At 31.8% G+C, this 22,967-nt stretch overlaps 3 protein-coding genes across 7 annotated transcripts in view; 1 reads left to right on the forward strand and 2 right to left on the reverse strand.

The window, feature by feature from the left end:
* Nucleotides 1–22,967, reverse strand: part of LOC111061748 (calcium-transporting ATPase type 2C member 1) — an 81,107-nt gene that overhangs the window by 35,603 nt on the left and 22,537 nt on the right. For all 5 annotated transcript variants that reach the window (XM_039428112.1, XM_039428116.1, XM_039428115.1 and 2 more), the window contains 4 exons: nucleotides 4,409–4,498; nucleotides 2,218–2,315; nucleotides 799–907; nucleotides 200–349 (listed from right to left, as the gene is read on the reverse strand). In XM_039428112.1, coding sequence (XP_039284046.1) covers nucleotides 200–349; nucleotides 799–907; nucleotides 2,218–2,315; nucleotides 4,409–4,498 — 447 coding nt within the window. The remainder of the gene's footprint in view (nucleotides 1–199; nucleotides 350–798; nucleotides 908–2,217; nucleotides 2,316–4,408; nucleotides 4,499–22,967) is intronic.
* On the forward strand, nucleotides 7,989–17,616 carry LOC111056959. The gene is made up of 3 exons (XM_039428125.1): nucleotides 7,989–8,591; nucleotides 13,186–13,339; nucleotides 13,997–17,616. The coding sequence occupies exons 1-3, from the start codon at nucleotides 8,432–8,434 to the stop codon at nucleotides 14,376–14,378; spliced, it is 696 nt and encodes a 231-aa protein (XP_039284059.1). The 5' UTR covers nucleotides 7,989–8,431; the 3' UTR covers nucleotides 14,379–17,616.
* On the reverse strand, nucleotides 10,579–21,046 carry LOC120351317 (protein ALP1-like). Its single transcript, XM_039428124.1, has 2 exons — nucleotides 20,432–21,046; nucleotides 10,579–13,092 (listed from the first exon to the last, which is right to left on the reverse strand). Exons 1-2 carry the CDS (start codon nucleotides 20,644–20,646, stop codon nucleotides 12,189–12,191), a joined length of 1,119 nt encoding a protein of 372 aa, XP_039284058.1. The 5' UTR covers nucleotides 20,647–21,046; the 3' UTR covers nucleotides 10,579–12,188.

Below are 22,967 nucleotides of genomic sequence, written 5' to 3' on the forward strand. Positions count from 1 at the left end.
CATTTAATAAGGATTTTCGTTTAATAATAATGATTATTCTTTAATTAGCATTTGAACAAAAGCAATTTCCAATTTATTTCCATCTGTAAGATTTTACATTCATTTTATATATTGTCACGTTTCAACTAGTTTACTGTCCCCTAAATAACTAAAGAAAATTACCAAGACAAATAATTCTTGATATATAATAAATAATTACCTTTCCTTTCCCCCATCGTACCAACGTCCCCATAAATGCGATATTCTTCATGGATGTGTGACCATTTGTTTTGAGAATTGCATTTGTCTGTTTTGATGAAGGCTCCGTTTCTCCAGTAAAACTACTTTCATCAATTGCCAACTCGATTGCCTGAAAGGAGACAATATGATTATGAAGAACACAAAACAGGTTCAAAATTTGGAAGATAGAAAAGAGTATGACGATTATTAACTTTTATCTATTCATTCCAAATAACATTGGAAAAAAATTAAAAAAAAACTATAAAATTTACACTGTAATAATGTAACCAATTTATTACAAAAAAAAAACATCAGGGACTTATTCGCCAAAAGAGCAAGAGCAAGATCGAGCTTGGTGAGGGAAACTTGAGTTTGTACTTTTGAAAATACGGCCATCATTTTAGAATCCAGAAATTTGCTAACGTCTGAATTTCATAATTTTTACCGATAGAGCCTTATTGACAGTGTCTTCAAGTCATGGCAAGTAAAATATGATACGTTTTTTTATTAATCCGAAGAATTATAAAAATCGTTCAAAAAGTTATAATTCAGAAAGTGACTAGAAATTAGAGAACTGACCTCGAACAACCTGATGTCAGCGGGCACTCTGTCACCCATATTCAAATGAACTATATCTCCAGGAACAAGATCTTTGGCTAGGAACGTTTCCAACTGCCCTTCTCGGAAGCTGAAACCAAACAAAAGTGTTTAAATAAGCGAGACATTTCAAAACAAGTAAACTTAAATATTGCAAGTAAAGAAATGTTTCAATCGCTATGGACGATTTATTATAGGCTTTTCTGAATAGGACTTGATTGTATTAGAATTGTTTCAAAAATCGCAGTTGTCTAATTAATTTTTTCGAAAATCATGACTGCTGTACTAGCTGTCTTCTTCTTCTTCTTTTTCTTGACCCCCTCTGCCGTTACAGCGTAGGGGTACCAGCCTCGATCCATCTCCTCCATGCAGTCCTATCCTCAGCCATTCTTCTCATATCTCTCATTGTCTTGCCTCTCTCCCTCCCCAATTCCTCCAGATAGCCTTCCCAGTTCATCCTAGGTCTACCTCTCCGTCTCTTTCCTTCCCTCCTAGCCTCCAAACCACTTCCTTTACTGGGCGACATTCTTGCATTCTAGTGAGGTGTCCAAACCATTTGAATGGCCTTTCTTTTATGTCTTCCATCAGTGCTCTTCTTCCCACTTCTCCTCTCACTCTCTCATTTCGCCATCTATCGTGTCTTGCCTTTCCTATTGCTCTTCTGTGGTACCTCATTTCTGCTGCAGTAACCTTACTCCAGTGATTCTTGAGGGTTACCCAGCTTTCACTGCCATAAATGAGAGTTGGAGCAAACACACAATTAAATATTCTTTTCTTTGTCGTCATATTTAACTCTCTTTTGCCAACCACGGTGCTGTTCAGCTGGAAATATACATTCATTGCTTTTTTCACTCTGTTTGCAATTTCTCTATCTAGTTTTCCATCTGCACAGATAATTGCTCCCAGATACTCGTACTGGTCTACCTCATCCAGGGCCTTTCCTTTGCATGTTATTCCACAGCTATCTCTCTCTCTCCCACCGCTACCCTCATAATCTTGCTTTAGCTCGTATTCACCTCCATTGATCTTCTTGACAGAACCTTTTCCCATACGTCAACTGCCTTCTGGAGTTTCCTTGCACTGTCTTCCATCAGAACAATATCATCTGCGAATACCAAGGCTGTACTAGCTGCTGTATTAAATTAAATAAGAGTTTTGACAGTTTACAAAAGTGTAGGGGGCTTCAAGAAATTTTTATTTCAGAATTTTTATTCAAGGACAGTCTAGTTTTATTCATTTTTTTGTAATTTGATGACATTCAATTTCATTTATGAACCCGCGGCATCCTATGAATTTCAAATTTGAACATACGATTTCACATACGCACATGAGGAAGACAACATATTCTACATTATATATGGGACACGAAAAGCTAAAAAATACTTCATAACACGAACTTACCAATTGCATGATGGCGGAACTAGTTTTGTCAATTCTTCCAGTGACTTTTCCGATCTGTATTCTTGAATGAAAGCTACTGTCACTACAATAACAATGGCCTGAAAATAGAGAGAAGAATGTCTTAGTCTTGGTATCATTTTAAGGAAACGTTAATTTTTTTACAAACATCTATGGAGTCTTGAATACAAGGATGAGTTTCTGAAGGTTGATGGTTTACATGATTTTAGTTTTACTTGTGATTGTTGTGAGTGGGTGATGACATGAAACAAACATGCGTTTGATGGCACTCAAACTGACGACTTTTCCGGAAGCAGTGTATCAATGCTTAATATATGGTTAGTAATGCCTTAATCAATGCTTAATCGTTAGTAATGCCGATAGCTATTGAATCAATTGTTTTCAACCGTCAAAATTTAAAAATCTTAGTTTTCGTTGTTTTTGAGTGAAAATGAACTAAATTTTAGTAAAGTGAAATCATAACCCTATTTTGGACTTTTAAAATGTTATCTAAATTTGGGAGAGAAATAGTACAAGGAGTATCCTTAGTTTTTCTCTCCTAATCAGTGTTTCTTTGTAAAAAATATAGATAAATAAATAAATGACTGATAGTTGTCTGAATGAGCTAAAAAAATTGAAATGCTTAAGATGATTCATACCTGTAGACTATCAACATTTGTAAAATATTTATAATCTTTATAATAGTTATTTATAAGATTTTCGCCGTAGATGAGTTATTCTGAAGATATGGTCGTACTAGAATGCGTACTATAAAATTCAATCTGTGATTGTCAGGGTTCGTGTGCTTGGAAATTGCTATATTGCTATTGAGGATTTTATAAAAAAAATAGCTTGAACTATCTATTAGTAACAAATATGAATTCAGTCTGAATCAAAATAATAATATAATAATTTTCAACCCTCACAGACTGATATCAACGAAAAACAGTACTGAATATTTTATCACGACTAATGCATTAAAGTGAATTAGAAGAGTGGAAGGTGAACTACTTAAAACTTTAAACTGAATAAATTATGAATGTGAGGGTCAATTATTACTACAAAATACTATTTGATTTGGATATTATGAATACCTAAGACTTATATAATAAATAAAACACTGTGAGTGAAAAGCTAGAAGCACTTTCTGAGAAGTATGATGATTGGGCAGTAGTAAGTAAGTTGATTATTGATCGGAGAGTGCTGTTTCATATCAGGTTATAAATAATTCAACACAGCACGTTCGACATACGCTAGAAAACCTATTTACTTTTATGATCGGTTTCAACTGGGTAACAGCCCAGGAATTGAATTGGAACGTTCGATTCCAACTCGAACAGTATCACCAAATTTTCACACTAGTTATGTGTAGCAGATTAAGTGAAGAATCTTTATATCGAATTATACTAGAAGGCTGAACTGTAGGTATATCAGAGCTTTGAATTTCTCATGAGTTCTATCTTGACAGAACTTGGACAGCAACAATTTTTTTAGAATATTAATAATTAATTAAAGCCATAGTTACCTGAATATAAACTATGAATGATACAGGAATAATGTCCGATCAAGGGTAAATAGTCATCTAATGAATATGAAATGCTTGCTATTTTTTATCAGCCTGATGAGTCATATAAGAAACGATGGAAAGCTTATTTGAACAATTATTAATCAAAGACTGACAAATATTAAGAACGTTTACGATGAGATTGAGTTTAATTTATTACATAATAATGAATATAAACTGTTCTACAAACAACAAGAAGGTTGATTTGTTGTCATTTTGTTGAATTTGAACTCTGTTTCGATTATTATTCTTGCTGTAAATCCATGAATGAATGCATATAGAAAAATTTAATGTTCGAAAGAGGATATGTACATCAAATATTAAAATATTGTGTTTGTCAAATATTAAAATGGTAAATATTGCTCAATTTTGTGGATATCTCAATATCTCAAATTTCCTACTGTCCTAGTACTGTGCGTAGTTGAAGATTCAAAAATTCATAGTAATCAAATAGTAGTCTAATTGTGTTTTAATTATTTTTCCCCAAATGTAGCTTCGGGCACTTATTTGTCCAAGTTTCTTGGAATATAAACAACCATTCATATAAAACATAATAAAATGATTAACACACAAATAAATGTGAAACTGGTGAATTTTGTGACAAATTGGATAAAAACAAAGAATACTTACAACTGTGATGCTGACTGCGTCATCATACTGTTTCATAAATATACTGACTAGAGCGCTGGCCAATAACAGCAGAATTAGAGGATTTCTGAACTGTAACAGACAATTCGAAAGAATGAAATAAAAAGTATATTCAAAAATACTTATGCTGGGAGTCTAATTTCTAAAAAATCAAGGGAATTGCGTAAATATAATTTTACAACAAAATACTTAACGTGATAAAATATTACAAAAAAATGAAGGAAAAACGATATTATATAGAATTGAATATACTGGAATGTGTAATCCGTGAGAAAAAATCAAAAATGAAATCTACAGAATTGAGAGTAGAGGGAATCACTTCAATTTGGAATCATGATAAATTTATCGATTAATGTAAAAAAATCGATTAATAAATCAAGTAATATTGTGTCAGTATATATGTGCACTACTCTATTGCTATTTTCTATAGCTTCTATTTGGCATTAACATCAATCGATTTTCTTGTATCAACATTTTCAGAAGAGTTCAAACATTACTACAATACTCAAGTACTGCAAAAACACAGTGCGAATACTGGGATTGAAGAATTTTCATAATTCTAACAATCGAAATTTCCAAATGACTTTGAGCGTGGATAGAAATATCAGAAAATTTATGAAAATTTATTCAAAAATAAAATTGTATTGGGTTTAAATAACAGGAAATTTAATTGAGAATATCAGTGTTTCCACTGCTCATTTTTTTCATTAAATGAGATTTAATTTTCCATTTTCCTGATCCTGTAATAATAAAGTAGCTTAAATATATTATATATTAAGAATATCACCCCAGTTTTGTGTATGATATTATAATATGGTTTTTCGATGTACCATAGTTATAGAGTAACATGAAACATGATCTATCCTTTAACATCCTACACTTACTCCAGTTTCAATGAAGTATTGCTGACTTTCAGACAATGATAGCATTCTGTTTAATGCGAATTTTGAATTGAATGATAAAACTGCCAATTTGAATTGTGAAGTATTTTATGTATAATATAAGAGAAACTTTATTTAGAGTACAAAGTGCGATATAGGCTACTGCCTCAGTATCGAGTCCGTTCGTTTATGGACGTTCTATCAGTGATCATTTCTTATTCATTTTCTACTTCTTTGATATTTTGCAAGAACGGGACACACGCATATGAATTATTGCATTGCAACAAAACACTTGTCACAAGATACCAAACGGGCCTAAATTGCATTCATCGTTTCGGTTGACCTCTTTCTTTAGTTGATATGGTAATTCAATATAGCTTTATCACTAGCTTATATTGTTAAAAGCATGTACAACTATTAGTAAAAAATTTAAAGCTACATGAACAGCTAAGTGACTAGGAAAGTAACGGAAACATAACGATAAATGAATTTCATTGCTACTGAAAACAATCTTGCAAATATTTATATTATTGGTTTGCAGTTCCTACAACTCAAAAATGTTATATATTTTACATTATTAATTATGGGAATTTTTATAGAAAGACTAATAATAATAAGCTCATAATCATCATAATGTAAGTAATTCAAATCATCTTTATTTTAATAAAATGTTCATTTCAGAGCCCAAGTTTCAAGCCAGGTTCAACTTAAAGAGCTCTGATAATTGAAATTGTCTGTGTTTTGAAGGTCACCAAGAGTTTAATAGGTATTCCATAAAAAATTAAATTTTTCTCATAATCCAAGTATGAATGACAAGGCACCGCAGTTAATTTCTTTTCACAGCGGCAATTTACTCGATGAGAAGCAGATACAGCTTTGACCTTCGGATATGAAAAGCACTCAAGTTGTGGTGAATAAGAATAATGGGTCTCACAAGAGAAGGCAATCTTCGACACTGGATGGATTCTAACGACTAATTTATGGAGTGATCATCGATTCAGTAAAAGGAGACTTTGTAACAAAAATAGAATTTCTCATGAACAGTGATTTATGATCATTCTATTAAATTATTAATATTATTTATTCAATAAGTTGTGAAAATGACTTATTTAAAGCGAAATTCTCAAGAATAAACGTTTTTTGATCAAAACTGCCTCATTCCTTAATTCAACAGTTGAGGACCAAATTTGAAATTGATATTATGCATGTTTATCGATATTGGTTTTTTAGATTTGAATCACTTCATCTTTTCGTTTTCCGAAGTTTGACTCAAACTTCGGAAAATTCGTTGGTAGAGAGTTAGTGGGAAGGATATTTTTAATATTCTTTCCGAAGAATGGACATTGATAAGTCCAAAGCTCCGCCAATTTATGTAGATGCATAACAATATAGTATATAGTTATTATATTACAAATTGCTTTTTCATATCATATACAGTTCAATAATTATTTTCTTAGTCTATATTATATTAATTCATCTATAATTTTGCTGTATTGTAAGCTATTGTATATAAGTGTATAAGCCAGTATATATTGTAATCTACATAAATAAAGTACTCAATCAATCAATCAAAATTACAATAATTTAGAGATTTTAGTTATTAGAATATCCTAGTTAATTAAGGTACTCAATTCTTTTGGTATTCGAGTTGATAAGTAAATATTTATTTATTTTTATAGAAATCATTCATAATTATCATTTTATTTATCCAATTCTCAGGATTTTTCAGAGAAAAGATAGCATTTGTATGATAGCTAGGTAGCATAATTTTATGCTCCCTTTTCTCTGTGGTTTTGTTATGCTATTCTTTTTTATCAAGAAGCAGCAGTTGGAAAGTATAGAAGAGCATTATGGCAGAGGAGAGATGAGAAAGTTTTACAAAAAAATGAGAGAAGATAAGAAAGGGTTTCAACCCAGGGCAGTGTACTGCAAGGATAAATTAGGAAATATGATAGGAGATGAACAAGGAATAAAGAGGAGATGGAGAGAACACTTTGATGAAGTCTTGAACCATGGCCAACAAGAAGCTGAACCTGCTTATGATTATGTGAGAACGGTACAAGAGGAAGTGGGTAGACCAATGCTTAATGAGGTGAAAGAGGCTATCAAAGATCTTGCAAACAATAAGGCCCCTGGGTTAGATCTAATAACGGCAGAACTTGTTTAAAAAAGAGGGGCCATGTTTGTACAGAGGATGCATGCTCTAATCAATGAAATATTGTTAGAAGAAAAAATGCCAGAAGAATGGAGCATTGGTATAATTTGTCCAGTTCATAAAAAGGGGGACAAAATGGAGTGCCGAAACTACAGAGGAATCACCCCACTGGGTATTCTGTACAAAGTCTTTGCCAAAATTCTAGCAAAAAGGATGACGCCATTGATAGAATGTAATATTGGAGAGTATCAATGTGGTTACCAGCCAGGAAGATCAACAGTCGACCATATCTTCACAATCAGGCAATTCTGGAAAAATGATATGAGTATGATGTCAACGTGCAACAGATATATATATATATATATATATATATATATATATATATATATATATATATATATATATATATTTTTTCTTTGAGGTTGAAAAAATGTTTTGTTAGAGTTACCTTTCTCAACCAACTGCTTACTTTCCTCCGTGATCTTTTCTACCTCCCCAAATTTTGCCTTAAAGGTGTGTTTTCGTAACGGGCAGACGACAGAATTCACTTTAAATTAACATTGGTTCTTATGGGAGTGTTCACCCATCGGCAGAAAGTTGAGCAGAAAAAAAGAACTATTCAAATCATAAACGAACTGTCACTCATTTTGCCGTTCTTTTTAAGGCCTATCAACACAATGCTATTTTGCTTTGACCGATCACTGCGAGTGAACCGTTCAGTAGAAAAAGAACTAATTTCGGGATTCTGTCGATGGGAACAGACAGCTTCAAACTATTTTTCTGCTCTGATCACGTGACACCAGCAGAATAATCTTTCTCTGAGTCTGGATCGGTCGCCATGTTTCTTTTAACCTCAATGTTGAATGTTTCTGTGAAGCTTCTGGAGTTGTGACGATTTGTGATTTCTTTGCTATTTTGTGGAATATTGTGCTTTTTAAAATTATTATCTATTGTTTCTATTATTCTAAAATGGATAATAAAACAAAATTTTCAAAGGAAGAAGAGGAAAAATTAATAGACTTGATTAGGCAAAACGAAGTTTTGTATCAAATATCGCATCCCGATTATCGGAATTCCTTTTTGAAAAATAAAACATGGAAAAATATTGCTGCTACTATGGAGAAGTCAAGTAAGTAGACACAATTATTTATAAATTTATTTACCCAAGTTGATATCATTATTATTTTGGCACATTCTTGTATTCTATCGGTATACTCTCTATTGTAGCCAAACCTATAGGCTATAGTTTTTCTTTTTTAAGAAGAAAATACTTGTTGATGCATCAAGAAGTTGATTTTTACAAATAATATTTATTTTATCATATCTGTTCTATTATTTCAGTAATAATTACATAACCTAGACTACATTTTTTAGGTACTGTAACAAATTGTAATCACAAAGAACAGAGAAGAATCCAATATTGAACTAGTTGTAAATTCAATCTTGGTAATATGCTAATAGGTATATTGCCAATTTATGCCAACAATGTCAAGCTTCGTTTACACCAGAGTTTACAAGAAAATAGTTTTTTTTTATAAAGTAGTCAATTCTATGTACAAGCCTATTTAACAAAGTTGGTAACAAGTGGCCATAGTTCATTGAAATCTCAGTTGACAACTCTGGTTTAAAAGACTTCCATATATCTCTATTACGAATGTAATTACAAAATACATTAGTTATTATTATTACAGACAACTTATTGAAACTGGCAATAAGTTGATCTCAATATATTCCATGATTCAGATCTAAATTTAAATTATCAATTTGCATCTTGAATTAGTGTGCCCCCAGACAGGAAAACTTTCTTGTCAACTATATGTAGCCTATAGTTTTATTTTCATTTTTTTGAACATTAATCTCGTCTCTGGACAGTGCTTGTCAATTTACAGGCTGTATTATTTACTGATTATTCAACCCATTCACTCGATTATACATTTTCAAGTTTTCTCAATTATCAACTCACTGCTTGCCATGTAATCGGAAATCAAATGTTCATCAAATGATAAATCTAACATTACCTATAATACCCATCCTAACCATACCTTTTTGTTCGCACAACCCTCCTCAACCTAACCTAAGCTTTCTATGCACACAAACCTCAACGTAAATACAAAATTATTGATATGAGTATCTACTCATATTATATTGCATGTCCATAATGTGATTACAAAACCACGAAGACATGTCAACAAAAAATGAAAAGAAAAACCAGATAAGACCCTTTTTTGAAACATAATATATTATAATTATGCTATTGCCGGATTGAGTCTAAATAATTATTCTACTTTGAACTTATTTATTAATATACTTGGACATTCATTATTCATTCATAGTTGTGATGTTCATAGATGTGAACAAAACTAAATTTTAAACATTTAAGTCATCTAAATATTCAGAAAGAAAAACTTTCGCTCACTCCCCTCTTGTAATTTTTATTTAATTTTTAAAAAGGATGAATATAGCAATTATAAATAAATTAAAATAATATCCCTCATTCACATTCAACTTGGTCGTCATTAACATTTTGGACGTCTGTTTTCTTACAAAATATAAGAATAGCAGGAATTTAGTTACCTTGGTCCAATGTACTTGTACCAAACTTGTTGCAAAAATGTAATTTAGAAAGGAATGCTCTTGATTACCACTGAAAGTAATTTATATCCGACATCTTTGATTATTTGTCGTTCTAATCATAGAAAGCAAGATTTTTCATGTATGCAAATTATTGCTGTTATTCAGATTGATATCTTCTTCTTTTTTCTCCCATTCATTTTAATATGAAGTGCATAGAAAAATGAAAAAAAAGTGTAAGGGAAATTAAATTTATCCCACCAAACTGACAAATACAGTAGCCTAACATAATAATTTAAGTATTCTAGAAACAATTTACAAAATGATGAAAAAAAAATTAATGTAAGAATATTCTTTATGTAAAAACTTAAAATCAAACTTTTCATTATAAATAAACTTATAATTAAAACAATTATTATCGGTATGTCTTGATATACCTCATCAGATTATGATAATAATTATTGATACACATTTCTGATGTGTGTTAAATTTGAATATATGAAGGTATCCATAAACTGTACTAGAATTTTATGTTAACGGCAGGCATGTCTCATAATATGGCTTCAAAGAATATCAACTCAAATTTAAAATTATACATAATACTCATAACAAATTTCAAATATTACAATTTACGCCGTTTCAAAGTCACAGAGGCAAAGCTAGGGGACGCGTAATACTTTGACAATATAATTTTAACATGTTGTATTCTATCCAACAGACAGTATAGGCTATATCAGTATTATTTTTTGGATAATGTGAACAAATAAAACATTAGGAAATGGAAAAATATGAATCCTTTTTCCCACAAAACTTCTTCTATCTGTATATTCTTAGATAAGTTATCCATATTTCACTGATAGGTTCTAATTATTTAAAAATAAATTTAATTTTAATATCACTGTTCAGATTTTATTATTAAAAGTATAAATATACTTTTAATAATAAAATCTGAACAGTGATAATAAAATTGAAAATTAATTACTTACCTAACTTTTTGATCAGATAGAAAAAAAATTGAAAAATATTAATATTGAATTAAAACTGTTATTAATTTACTGACATTCGAACCACAACAGTTATAAAACTACTTTGATCATGATGAGTCTTTCAAAAAAAGGTAAATTCATTAAATCCTTACAACATTGGTTCCAAGGGACCAAACTTCAAACAGTTAAAAAGGAAAAACCTTCCTAGCAACAGGTTTTCTGTAACTTTCTACAGCTGACATTTCTCAAAGTTTTTTTGTTTATTTTAATAACTCAGATCAAATAATTTTACGAAAATTGATTGAATTTATATTTTGAAGATATTGTGATATTTCTATTTAATTAAAGAAGATTACCATGAAGTATTCACACTCAAAATTAATGATGAATTCATTTTTCTATCAATTTTGAAAGTATCTATCCAAAAATACAACTTTTTAAATCTTGAGAGAAGTTCTATATTATAAAGAAAAGTATTGGCTGATACATCTACGAGATTGTATACTTGAATGGTGCATCATCATGTCTGAACTACTGAACTGATTAACTTGAAATTTTCAAAGCTTATAGATTCTTAATTACAAAGAATAGTCATATGCCTATTTCCATTTTCATTAATCAATAAATTTAAATTAAATAATTGTAACAAATTTATTTAATTTGTGATCCAAAGTTTACACAACGATAAAAACCCAACCAAACAACGCCAATTCGTGGCGTGAGTGGTAGCACGCGCGATTCAAGACCAAGATCAATAATTCATGAATGAATGGTAGTGGGTTCGAGACCAATCATACTATTTTCTTTGGCTGAAAATGTACAATTCTGATGAACATTATCCACGTAATTTTGACGAGATAATAAATAATTATTGTATTTTTTTTTAGTTTCTGGACTTGAATTGATTCCATATTAAAACACAAAACTTTCCCCATTGCAAAGCACGGGTTACTTGCTAGTGAGTAATAATAAGTATAAACTTTTTTAATTACCTGTTGCTGAGTCTGTAATTTGGAATTTCTCTAAAATATTTCATAAATGAACAACTAGGATCTATGGGGAAACTGAATTCCAAGTTTTATTACAATCTATGTTGTAGGTTATTCTGAAATTGTAAACTGTGGGTGAGTCAGTCGGTTAAAAATTTCCCCAGGAGGCTATGAATTGAACTAATTTCTTGGGTAACCAAGTCTTCCAGGACCACAAAAATAATCTTTAAATTTGTTTCGGATTTCAATTGCAGAATCTTTTGATCTGCTGTTTCCTGGTTTTGAAAGGCTCACCATGTGTTCTGTTGGTGTCAGTGTATTTATGTCCTCAAGATGCCTTTGTTGTGGTGCAGGAATTTTTGCATCCCTCATCATGTTGTGTAGAATACAACAAGCTAAAATTACATTGTCTACTTTCTCTGCGTTCAGAGGAATCGGAGAATGAAATATTCTAAAATATGAAGTCATTATGCCAAATGCATTTTCAGTAGTGCGTCGTGCCCGACTGTGTCGACAATTATAAATTGCCTTTTCTCTGTCATTCAGGGCTTGTTCTCTCGGGTATGATTTCATAAGGTTATCTTGTAAAGAGAAAGCCTCATCACCCAAAATCACATGGGGTACTTTAATTTCTGTACCAGCTATCGTGGCTGGTTGTGGTAGATTGAATTGATTTTTAATAATTTTCTCCCCCATCTTACTCTTCTTAAATATCCCGGCATCCCCTTCCCGACCATAGGATCCCACATCTACCGCAACAAATCTGTATTGTGCATCCACTATTGCTAGCAAAACTACCGAAAAAAAACCTTTATAATTAAAATAAAGGGAACCACTTTTTGGAGGACAGACGATACGTATATGTTTTCCATCGATCGCTCCACAGCACATCGGATAATTCCAGAGTCTTTCAAAATCAGCTGAAATTTTTTTGAACTGTTCTTCTGTTGGCTCTGGCATGACAACATGTAGAAATTTTTTTACAATGCTCTCTAAACATTTTGAGATCGCTTTACTAATCCAAGAATAGTGAATCCGGTAAGCAAATGCCAATGATCGGTACGATTCACCTGTTGCCAAGTACCTGAAAAATGAATGATTACAATTCTGTATTAATTCTTGAAGACATCTTTTGATAAAATCTTATTAAAGCTATTTACTTTATCCTTAATTTCAGTGGAAGATTGCAAATCAAAATGGAAAGTAATGAGAGATTATCAGAGGCGCCAAAAAGCAGCAAATAAGAAAGGAACTGGGTCATCCTCTGACGGAATTGTTCCGGCTGATGACAAATTAGCATTCCTAGATGGATCGCATTTTGTGCAGAGACTGTAAGTGTTGCAACTCTTTTCTTTTTTATTAGTTAGTCTTTGATGTCAAGTAACCCCGATATGATTTTCAAAATTTTAAATCTAGGCTTCTTGAGTTTCAGTGTTAATAATAATAATAATGAGTGACCTGGCTGGCTCAGGTTCTGGTGTCAGAGTTTTCAGGTCGCTCCTGATCAATTTCAGGGTCTCTTGGCATAACCTAAAGACTTTTTTATGCACACAGTGTTATGAGACAGTGTTCAGTATTGTGAGGCAGAGAGCTTTCAAAATATTATTGTACATTAGTTATTTTTCTTATACATGGAAAATTTTCATTTCTGTCCATGAATACTTTTGAATATTATCATTTTCAAAAGAATTGCTTTTATCAATAAGCTACAAAGTAATATCACTATTCACTTTCTTGGTAAGGGCTTACTCATATATTTATGTAATAATTGAAAAATCAAAATACCATTCTTCCAACTTCATTTTATTTTCTGCATGATTGTTTCGACTAATGTCATTTTCGTACTCACTCTCTTGAAAATGACATAAATTGAAACATGTAGAAAATTTTAAAAAGTAAAGAATGTCTCTAATTTTTTAATTTTATCTAATTTTCTTATAAATCCATTGAAAAATAATGAAATCTGAAAGCATATTTCTATTATTCAGGACGAAATCAAACTTCTTAACCGATTTGGAGAAGGCGCCAGCAGTGGAGAGTGTTGATGTTCATGTCGATGAGGGACAAGAAGCGATTGTTCTTGATTTGCCCGTTCTTCAAAGGATTCCTACTTCAAACTCCAACAAGAGAGCTCCGCCGCCACAGAACGAGAAGGACGAACTAAGGGTGAAATTGATGAAGAAGATGGTGGATAGACCCAATATTCCTCTTCCTCCCCCACCAGATAACCTAGAGAAATTTTTCAGTAGTCTAGCGGATACCATGCGGGGTTTCCCAAAAAAAGAAATAGCCATTTTAAAAAAAAAAATGAGTGACCTAGTTTCAGAAGTTGAGATTAGGTTGGCAGAAGAAAAGGAAGGAGAAGAATAACTTTCCCAACCATTACAGTAGAACTCCAATTATCCAAATTGCTTTTAGATAAAATAAGCAAAATTCCCACAATTTTTAGAAGTGTTGGAAAAGCATTCACAATGTTTCAGCAAAGTTGATTCATACAGCATTCAACAGGTTATAATTAAATTAATACTACTATAATATATTTTAAAAAAGTTTTTATCCAATTCCCATTATTTTTCTGTGAAAAATCCAATTATCCAAATACTAGCCGACAGGCTCGCTTTGCACGCCTTATCCGTCTAGCTAGAGGGCTCCGCCCCCTGGACCCCCGGCTGGATCATCCAAATATAGGATCAGCAGACTCACTTCGCTCGCCTGCATTTTTCATTTGAGCTTTGTTCTTTCCGTCAAAAAGTCAGTCTATTCAATCACCAGTTTTATTTTAATTATGTAGTGTAGGGTTGCAGAATTCTTTATTTTTATCACAATTGATAAATATTCATTTATTTCTGAACTAGAAACTTGGTTAGGATACTATGATGATAATTGTATTTCAGTCTAATAGTTCTTTGAAATTTGAAACAGTAATGATATGGGAAACTTAACAAACATACATATATAACCCTCTCAAATAAGAATATGCTTGTATGAATTTGCATGAGAAATGTAGAAAAATTATTTTAAACTTCAATGAAAAACTTGAGAAAAGTAACCCTCTAAAAAACGCTTGGAAAACGCTTTAAAAGTGCCTATATGGGGCATATCTTTGGCGTAATTCTGAGTCCTCTTAAGAATAAATTTCTAGACTCTTGATGAACTTCTGTACGAAATTTAAACATAATCTGTCAATTAGTTCTTGAGAAGTTCTTGAAAACACAAGAAAAACGCTCAAAATCCGCCGATCTTGGGCGTCTCAACTTTAGGCGGAACTTAACTCACAATACAACTTTTCTATTCCTCAGCTGAGCCTGTGTACCAAGTTAGGACATTTTTTGTCAATTAGTTCTTGAAAAAGGTGGGAAAACGCAGATTTTGAGCGTATCTTTTGATTTTTTCAAATCTGTTCTTAGTGCGCCTCTAGATTGCCAACTGAACAAACCTGACAAATTTGAATTGTTTGGTCCAGTAGATTTTCAGCTCTTTTGATTATGAATGAGTGAGTGGGTGAATGAATCAGTGCCATTTCGCTTCTACATATATATTATGTTCAAATATTTGATTAACCTAATGGGGTCAGTCCCAATTAATTCGGATAATTGGAGTTCTACTTTAATTTATTTTTTTATTCCTTCGTGAACGATTTTCAAGTAAAACTTAGCAAGGATTGTAGTTTGTTAATTGTTTCTCTCATAATATATATACAGGTTGGGTGAAAAGTCCGAGAACGGCTTAATATCTCATACACAAAGGTGATTTTACGGTGGGTGTGATTGGGGATCCTACTCAAATTAAAAATAATTTTTTATCATGACTTTAAAAATCTAGTCCGCCATCTTGGATCCGCCATTCTGAATGCGACTTTATTTTTTTTAATGTAAAGGTTTTAATGCGATACAAGACTTCAATACATAATGTCAAGAAATCTACTTTTATACTCTTTACGAAAACACTGATTTCTCATTGCTTGTGATTTTTTAAATAAGTATTAAATTCTTGACTATGATTACCATAGTATAGTATAGTATTAAAATAGAATGACTTTAATTTATGACATGGCGTAAAACCCGCGGTGCTGATCCAACAACCTGATGGATTTTATTTGATAGAAGAGACATCAAGTCTGATGTACACCGTGTTTCCCATGAAGAGGTTTACACATTTGATTTTATATTACGTGCCCATTCATGCACAGAACTTTTTTGAATTTTACACAGTCTACAAAGTAGGTTCTAAAAATATTCTGGGAAAATTTCAACTTCCTAACCTTCGTAGAAACAAAATGGTGGCATATTGAAAAACGATACTTCAAAAACATTAAAAAGATGTTTGTGGCTTTTTAAAATATTTATTGTTGCTTTTTAGGGCAATATGACTTTTATTTAAAAAAAAATAGAACATAGCCTAATGAAAAACCTTAAAGTCCAAAATTATTCAAATTGAAACCCATCCACAGTAACACACTGATACTCACAAAATTATTCATAAGCTCTTACAAAGAAACTCCGCCATATCCGGGAAGTTCCTCTTCTATTGATCGTTCTAGTTCCCCATCATTATTGAAGCTATGGGTATAAACGTTTTCCTTCAAGTAACCCCATAGAAAGAAGTCACAATCAGTTTAATCTGATGATCGGGGTGCACAATCTAAAATAATCACTTTCACGATCAATCCAACAGCCATGAAGTTTGTCATTTAGTAATTGCATGACATGATTTGCGAAATTAGGTAGAGCACCATCTTGTTGGGAGATTGCTTGATCCATTTCTGGTACCATCCAATGAGGCAAGACTACCGCAACGTAGTAAACAAATAAGATAATAACTCATGAAAGTAGTTTTTATAGGAAGCAAATTTGTAGAATTTTCAATATGCCGCCATTTTGTTTCTAAGAAGGTTGGGGAGCTGAAATTTTCCCAGAATATTTTCGGAACCTACTTTGTAAACTGTGTAAAATTTGAAAAAGTTTGGTGCATGAATGTGCACGTAATATAAAATTAAACGTGTAAACCTCTTCGTGGGACATCCTATTATATTAAGCGAGCAATTTCTGTATATCTGTTTATATTTTTATATCTGGTTATCTATGTTTAACTGATCTCGATACCGGCTCTAACGATTTTCACGAAATTTGGAACATAGTGGGTTTATGATATAAAAATTCGATTGCACTAGGTCTCATCCTAGGGAAAACTCGCTGAACGACATTAAAAGGATAATTCATCCTTGGCTGAAACAGCTGAGACTTTCAAGTGTGGACTTTCAGTCTGTGGATAGTAAAAAGTGAGCGAGTGATTCTGTGGAAAATCAAAATATCGCATCCCCGAAATTCATAAGCTGACGTATAGCCGGATGTAAAATATAAACACGATTATTTTAGAAAATGGTGTTCTGTTTATCAATAAATAAAAATAACGAGCGAAGCTCGGTGCCCCGATATTGATGTATAATATAGAATAAATCTGTCTAGAATAAACTATGTCTTTATAGAAGTAACTCTCTGTAAATAGTTATTCCTAGCAACGTTTATATATGAACTATTTTAGTGTTAAAAGAATATCAAAATTGAAAAGATTTTGACTTCTCAATAAAATTTTATGATTTGGTAATATATAGTGAATAATCTCTATTTTTACAGTACTGTTGTTGTTACAGTATTATTCAATTGAAAGAACATATCTGGACGAAATTAGTTGTACCACACATTGAGAACACTGAGCCAAATAACTATGGTAACTTAAGACTGACTCATGACTAATTTATTGTCATCGTGGGAGGAGGATTTGATCAATATGTCATCATCTCATCTAGAACCAAAGAAAATTAGAAAGAACTCTTCTGGTAAATTTTCTCTACTTTACTTTAACCTCCTAGTAGTAATTTGGCCAAGTGATTCAGTATTATTTGTACACTGTATTGTATGAATAAAATACCGTAGAGGTAGATTCGTTATTATCTGACCACGTAACGGTTTTGTACAGCAGATAATTGATTAGACAATGATTAAAATCTGATTAGCACTTTGAAAACTTCTGAAATGAATGTGCATTAACTGATTAGAATGCGCAAATATATCAATAGCACTCATGGCAAAGTTGTAGAATATCATTTTATGATTTTCACTTATTCTATATAGGGGCACCACTATTATTGAAATGAAATAAAAATATCGTCCTGTACCATATCATATAATGATTACATATTGCATGTTTAAGTTTAAACTCACGGGAGCAATAAAAAAAAATTGAATCATTATAAATTAATTCAAATTTATGTTAATATTTTGGACAATAGCATTAAGCTGAAAATTAGGCTATATTATCTTTGTTCTAAGGTATTATAATGATACGAGTGACATCTTAATAATATAACTAATAAAGTGTAACCTTCTATTAAAACATTGTAATTTTTTAAGTTGTATTATATAAAAATTCTCAAGTTATCAAATAATCATTTGATTTTATTATACAGAGTGAGTGATATGTATGGGAACTCTTCATCAAATTGGAGACTGTTGTAGATATAATACTGTAACTTTCAGGATAAGTTATTGGTCGAATACTCTACCTTTTGAAGTACAACTGAATTTCAACCCCTCATAAGGGGGTGACTTGGGGTTTAAACTCAAAGTGTTCTATGAACAAAGTGTCTAATCAAAATGTTCTATGATGATTGAACTTTATAAATTATTTCTTTGAAAACTATAACTTCAATCAGCTGCCATTCTGGATACAAGTATCATATAACATTTTTATTGATGTTTTTTTTTCTTGTTCTGAAAAGGCCTTTAAAATGATGTATTACATAATGGGTATTGACGTTCGAAATATTTTAGTTACAACCCCTCATTTCCTTGAAAACTGAAAACTCAATCAGCCGCCATTTTGGATACATGTATAATATAACATTTTGATTAATGTTATCTTTCATGTTTTAAAAAGGCCTTTAAAATTATGTACCACATAATGGGTGTTTACATTTAAAATATTCGAGTTACAACCCCCAAGTCACCCCCTTATGAGGGGTTGAAATTCAGTTGAATTTCGAAAGGTAGAGTATTTGACCAATGACTTATCCTGGAAGTTGCAGTATTATATCTACAACAGTCTCCAATTTATTGACGGGTTCCCATACATATGACTCACTCTTTATAAACATTATGAACATAAATTAGCATTAATTTATATTGATTCAATGTGTTCAGTTTATCTTTGTTGATTCAATGTTGTTTTGTTTATTTTTGTTCCAATTTAAAATTGGCTCTCCTGAGTTGAAAAATATAATACATTCAGTGGAAAATTGTTCAATTCTACTACTTATAATAAATAAAAAAATGTTATAAGTTGTAGGAGTCTATATTTATTTATTGAATACAAAACATCTCTTTCATCATAGAAAATATGTTAGAATATAATACTAGATCACTTTCTCTGTTTAGATTATTCAATGGTTATTAAAACAATTAGAATTAATTAGGTAAACCAGAGAGCATTATTTAACTTTCAATTTGTAACTTCTTGATTGTGATATAAGTAATTTGAATAATTACAAGGGTGCAATAATTTTATTTCACTCTTCATAATCTGTTAAGTATTTTTTACCATATTCTAAATAAATCGAAACACTACTGTTGATTTTTCTTTTTTCTTATGAATGTTGTTTTTCATTGATACTATTGAATTAAAACTGAAATGTATTTATTCCACAGTGTAAAGGAAAATAATTTCCAATATCAACTGAGAATGACGAAGATAATCACTTCATTTTATTAGTTGGTAAAGTCCAATTATTATTCTTATAATAATATAGTCCATTGTAAAGGCTTTGGCAAAATTAAAATTGTGCCAGCAAAGGTAAACAGTATTCTGGACGAAAAAAAAAATTATCATTTATCATAGTTTGTTATGTGCAGGGGTACATTGCTGTTCAATCCAAAGTAGTCAATGTTAAAAGTTAATGACATTATAATTGATTAACCTAATTTTTTTATTGATTGAAAGATAAATATTTGAATTCTTGAAAAGCACCAAAAAATAAGGTATCAATGAAAGTGATCTGAAAAAGCAAGCGGCATTTTTTACTTCAAGCAAATAGTCTACCACTATTACTTCAACAAAACCAGGTAATCGATCATTAGACGATTTTACTCTTGAGGTTTGATGTTTGATGAACAATCAATCATCATCTATAAAAATAGATCATTTTATTTCATAATAATTATTACATGGTATTAAATCAGCTAACAATACACACCTTAATGTATATGGCAGGCCTACAGTAAATTAAAAGCTGGTAAGTTAAAAGGATGAAATGTCAACACATTTAATAATTCATGTAATATAAATATTGTAAAGAACTTGAAAAATGTTTTTTTATTCAACATTAATAGTGCACATACAATTATTAGATTGCAATGTAATTTTCTTACCTCAGAGTTAACGCCAATTTTTCAGAAGCTGAGATTGAATTATTCCTCCTCCTCGACGGCTCTAAATCATCTTTAACATTCTCAAGTAGCAATTCAAACAGATCTTTATCTACCCTTAAATACTCTTTGAACTTGCTGTTATTGTCTGTTAAATGCCTCATGATCAAATTTTGAAATACTCCTTCCCTATTACGTTCTTTGTACATTGGATGCATCGCCTTCCTTTTTTTTTTGGTTCTTCATTTTCGCTGTTCTCATCATCACTACTTTCAAGTAAAGTAATTAAAATTAACTCTTCTTCATACTGATTTTCTAATGCGGCAATAGTTTTAAAGTTATAGTCGCACATTTTAGCATAGCCTTATATTTTTCGTTCGGTTGAATAAGTTTGAACAAAATGTTTAAGCAAAAGAAAAAATAGGTGGCAGCAACAATAGCAAAAAGTAATATAGTATAAAAACTTTATTCATTGATGTTTGAAAAAACAAATTGTAATATCAGCTGTTTCTAGCACGATTTAAAATTTGGAAAAAAGAACTAGTTCTTTGAATGTTACTGTTTCTGCCCGCTTGGAGCGCTTGAATCGATTCTGCTTCTGCCCGTTACGAAAACACGGCTTAACTGAGATTAAAGTGCCGTACCTAGCTAATCGGCTTAAATTCCAATTAACATACGTTGTTAGCATTGCTAATAACATCACCCAATGCGTAGTATTTTTCTTCTTCACAACAATAAGTGTGTTTAAGCATGAAATTTGTTTATTTTTACAAAATATTATTATTAATATCATTATTATTATTATTCATTTTATAAGCACGCTTTTGCAGATATATTTTCAAAGAAGGGGCAATTTTATGCAACCTTCATTAAATATCATCTTTATAACACTGATTGACTATTTTATGAACTTACGCACAATACGTGCAGTGTCAAGGAGGACAGATTTTTGCATTCTCTTCAGCACCTCGTCTACCAAGTCAATACTTGGACAAGTTTCCACAACCGACTTGAGTATCAGGCCATTGACTGTTATTACAATTGGAAGTATTCTAACTGTATTCATTTGGACATCCCAGTAGATCTTGACGTGATTGAACTCAACCAGAGGAGGAGGCTGATAGTTATAATAGGGGGGAAATATCCCAAACTTGCAATGTATACTATCCCTCTGCAATATTCCCAAACTTGATCTGCAGCTCCAAGTGCACAATTTTTGCCACATTGTTATGGCGCACAATATACTTTTTTGGGGCTAGCACTGAGCAACCAGATACGATATGTTGGATACTTTCTACTGCACTGGCACACATCCTGCATTTGTCACTCATGGTCCTGTCTCGCATTATATGCCTCCTATAAGCATTTGTTGCTATCACTTTATCTTGAATCGCCTGTACAAACCCATCAGTCTCTGGAAACAAACTTCCCACTGTCAGCCACATACACCACAGCTCTTCACTTATTGGCTCCCAATCATTATTATTATTTTCATTTTTCAACACATTGATATGTGAGTTTTTCATCAAAATCGGTCTATGACAAGACTTTGATGAATTATTCTGCTGCTAGGTTTAAGAATGCCCTAAACATTTATACAATGTTGAGCATCACTGCCTTCTGCATCAAGTAGATCTTGTTTCTTGAGGCACCCAGATGACTTGGGTTTGTCACTTTTTCCCCCATCAATCCAACTGCAGATATTATGACGATTAGGGACGGTTTCCACTTTCTCTTGATGCCGGATATCCTTTATCTCAGCTGCCATGGGGAGATACTTGAAAATCTTTTCACTATAGTAATGTTCCATGTTATGGCAGCATGGAATGCCTACATCTATTAAGGCTGTTTCCCTGGTCAGCTTATTCATCAGGATTAAATCTGCCCTGTTATGTGGAATCGTTCTGTCAGTCAGCACAGATCTGTCCCAATACAGCTTGTGGGTACTGTTTTCTACGATTGAAGTTGGAGCATATTGATAGTAAGGAACTTTCTCGACAATCAACTTATGCCTTAATGCCAGGTCCTGGTGCAGTATGCCAGCAACATCATTATACCTCTTGAGGTATTCAGTGCCTACCATTGACCGGCAGGGATACACAATGTGCGGTACTGTCTCTGATGCTTATTATTATTATAACAATTATGGAGATCTAAATAGATTCTCACGACGTATGTGATAAATATAATATATTATTATTTTATGATTACTCTAAAGGGTAAACTGTCATATTATGTCAAGTGAGAAATTATTATTAAAAAATATATATTCATTGAAAAAGAGCAGCAGTAAAAGTAAAATATATACAGAGTTGATAAAAATGATTGAAACAGCTCAATTCAAAAATCGTAGCCTACGTACATATGGCTACCAAGAGATTCACTTCAAACAGACAGCATTGGTTGAATGAGAAGCAATAATTAATGAGGAATGCTAACAGTTAAAATTGAATCTCACTCTAGATATATATTGAATTTGACGTAATATTCAAATTGCTGGTAGAGGCAACAAAATACCGGTAATGAAACGGAAATCCTT

Source organism: Nilaparvata lugens, chromosome 5 (assembly GCF_014356525.2).
Source record: "Nilaparvata lugens isolate BPH chromosome 5, ASM1435652v1, whole genome shotgun sequence".
NCBI lineage: Eukaryota > Metazoa > Arthropoda > Insecta > Hemiptera > Delphacidae > Nilaparvata > Nilaparvata lugens.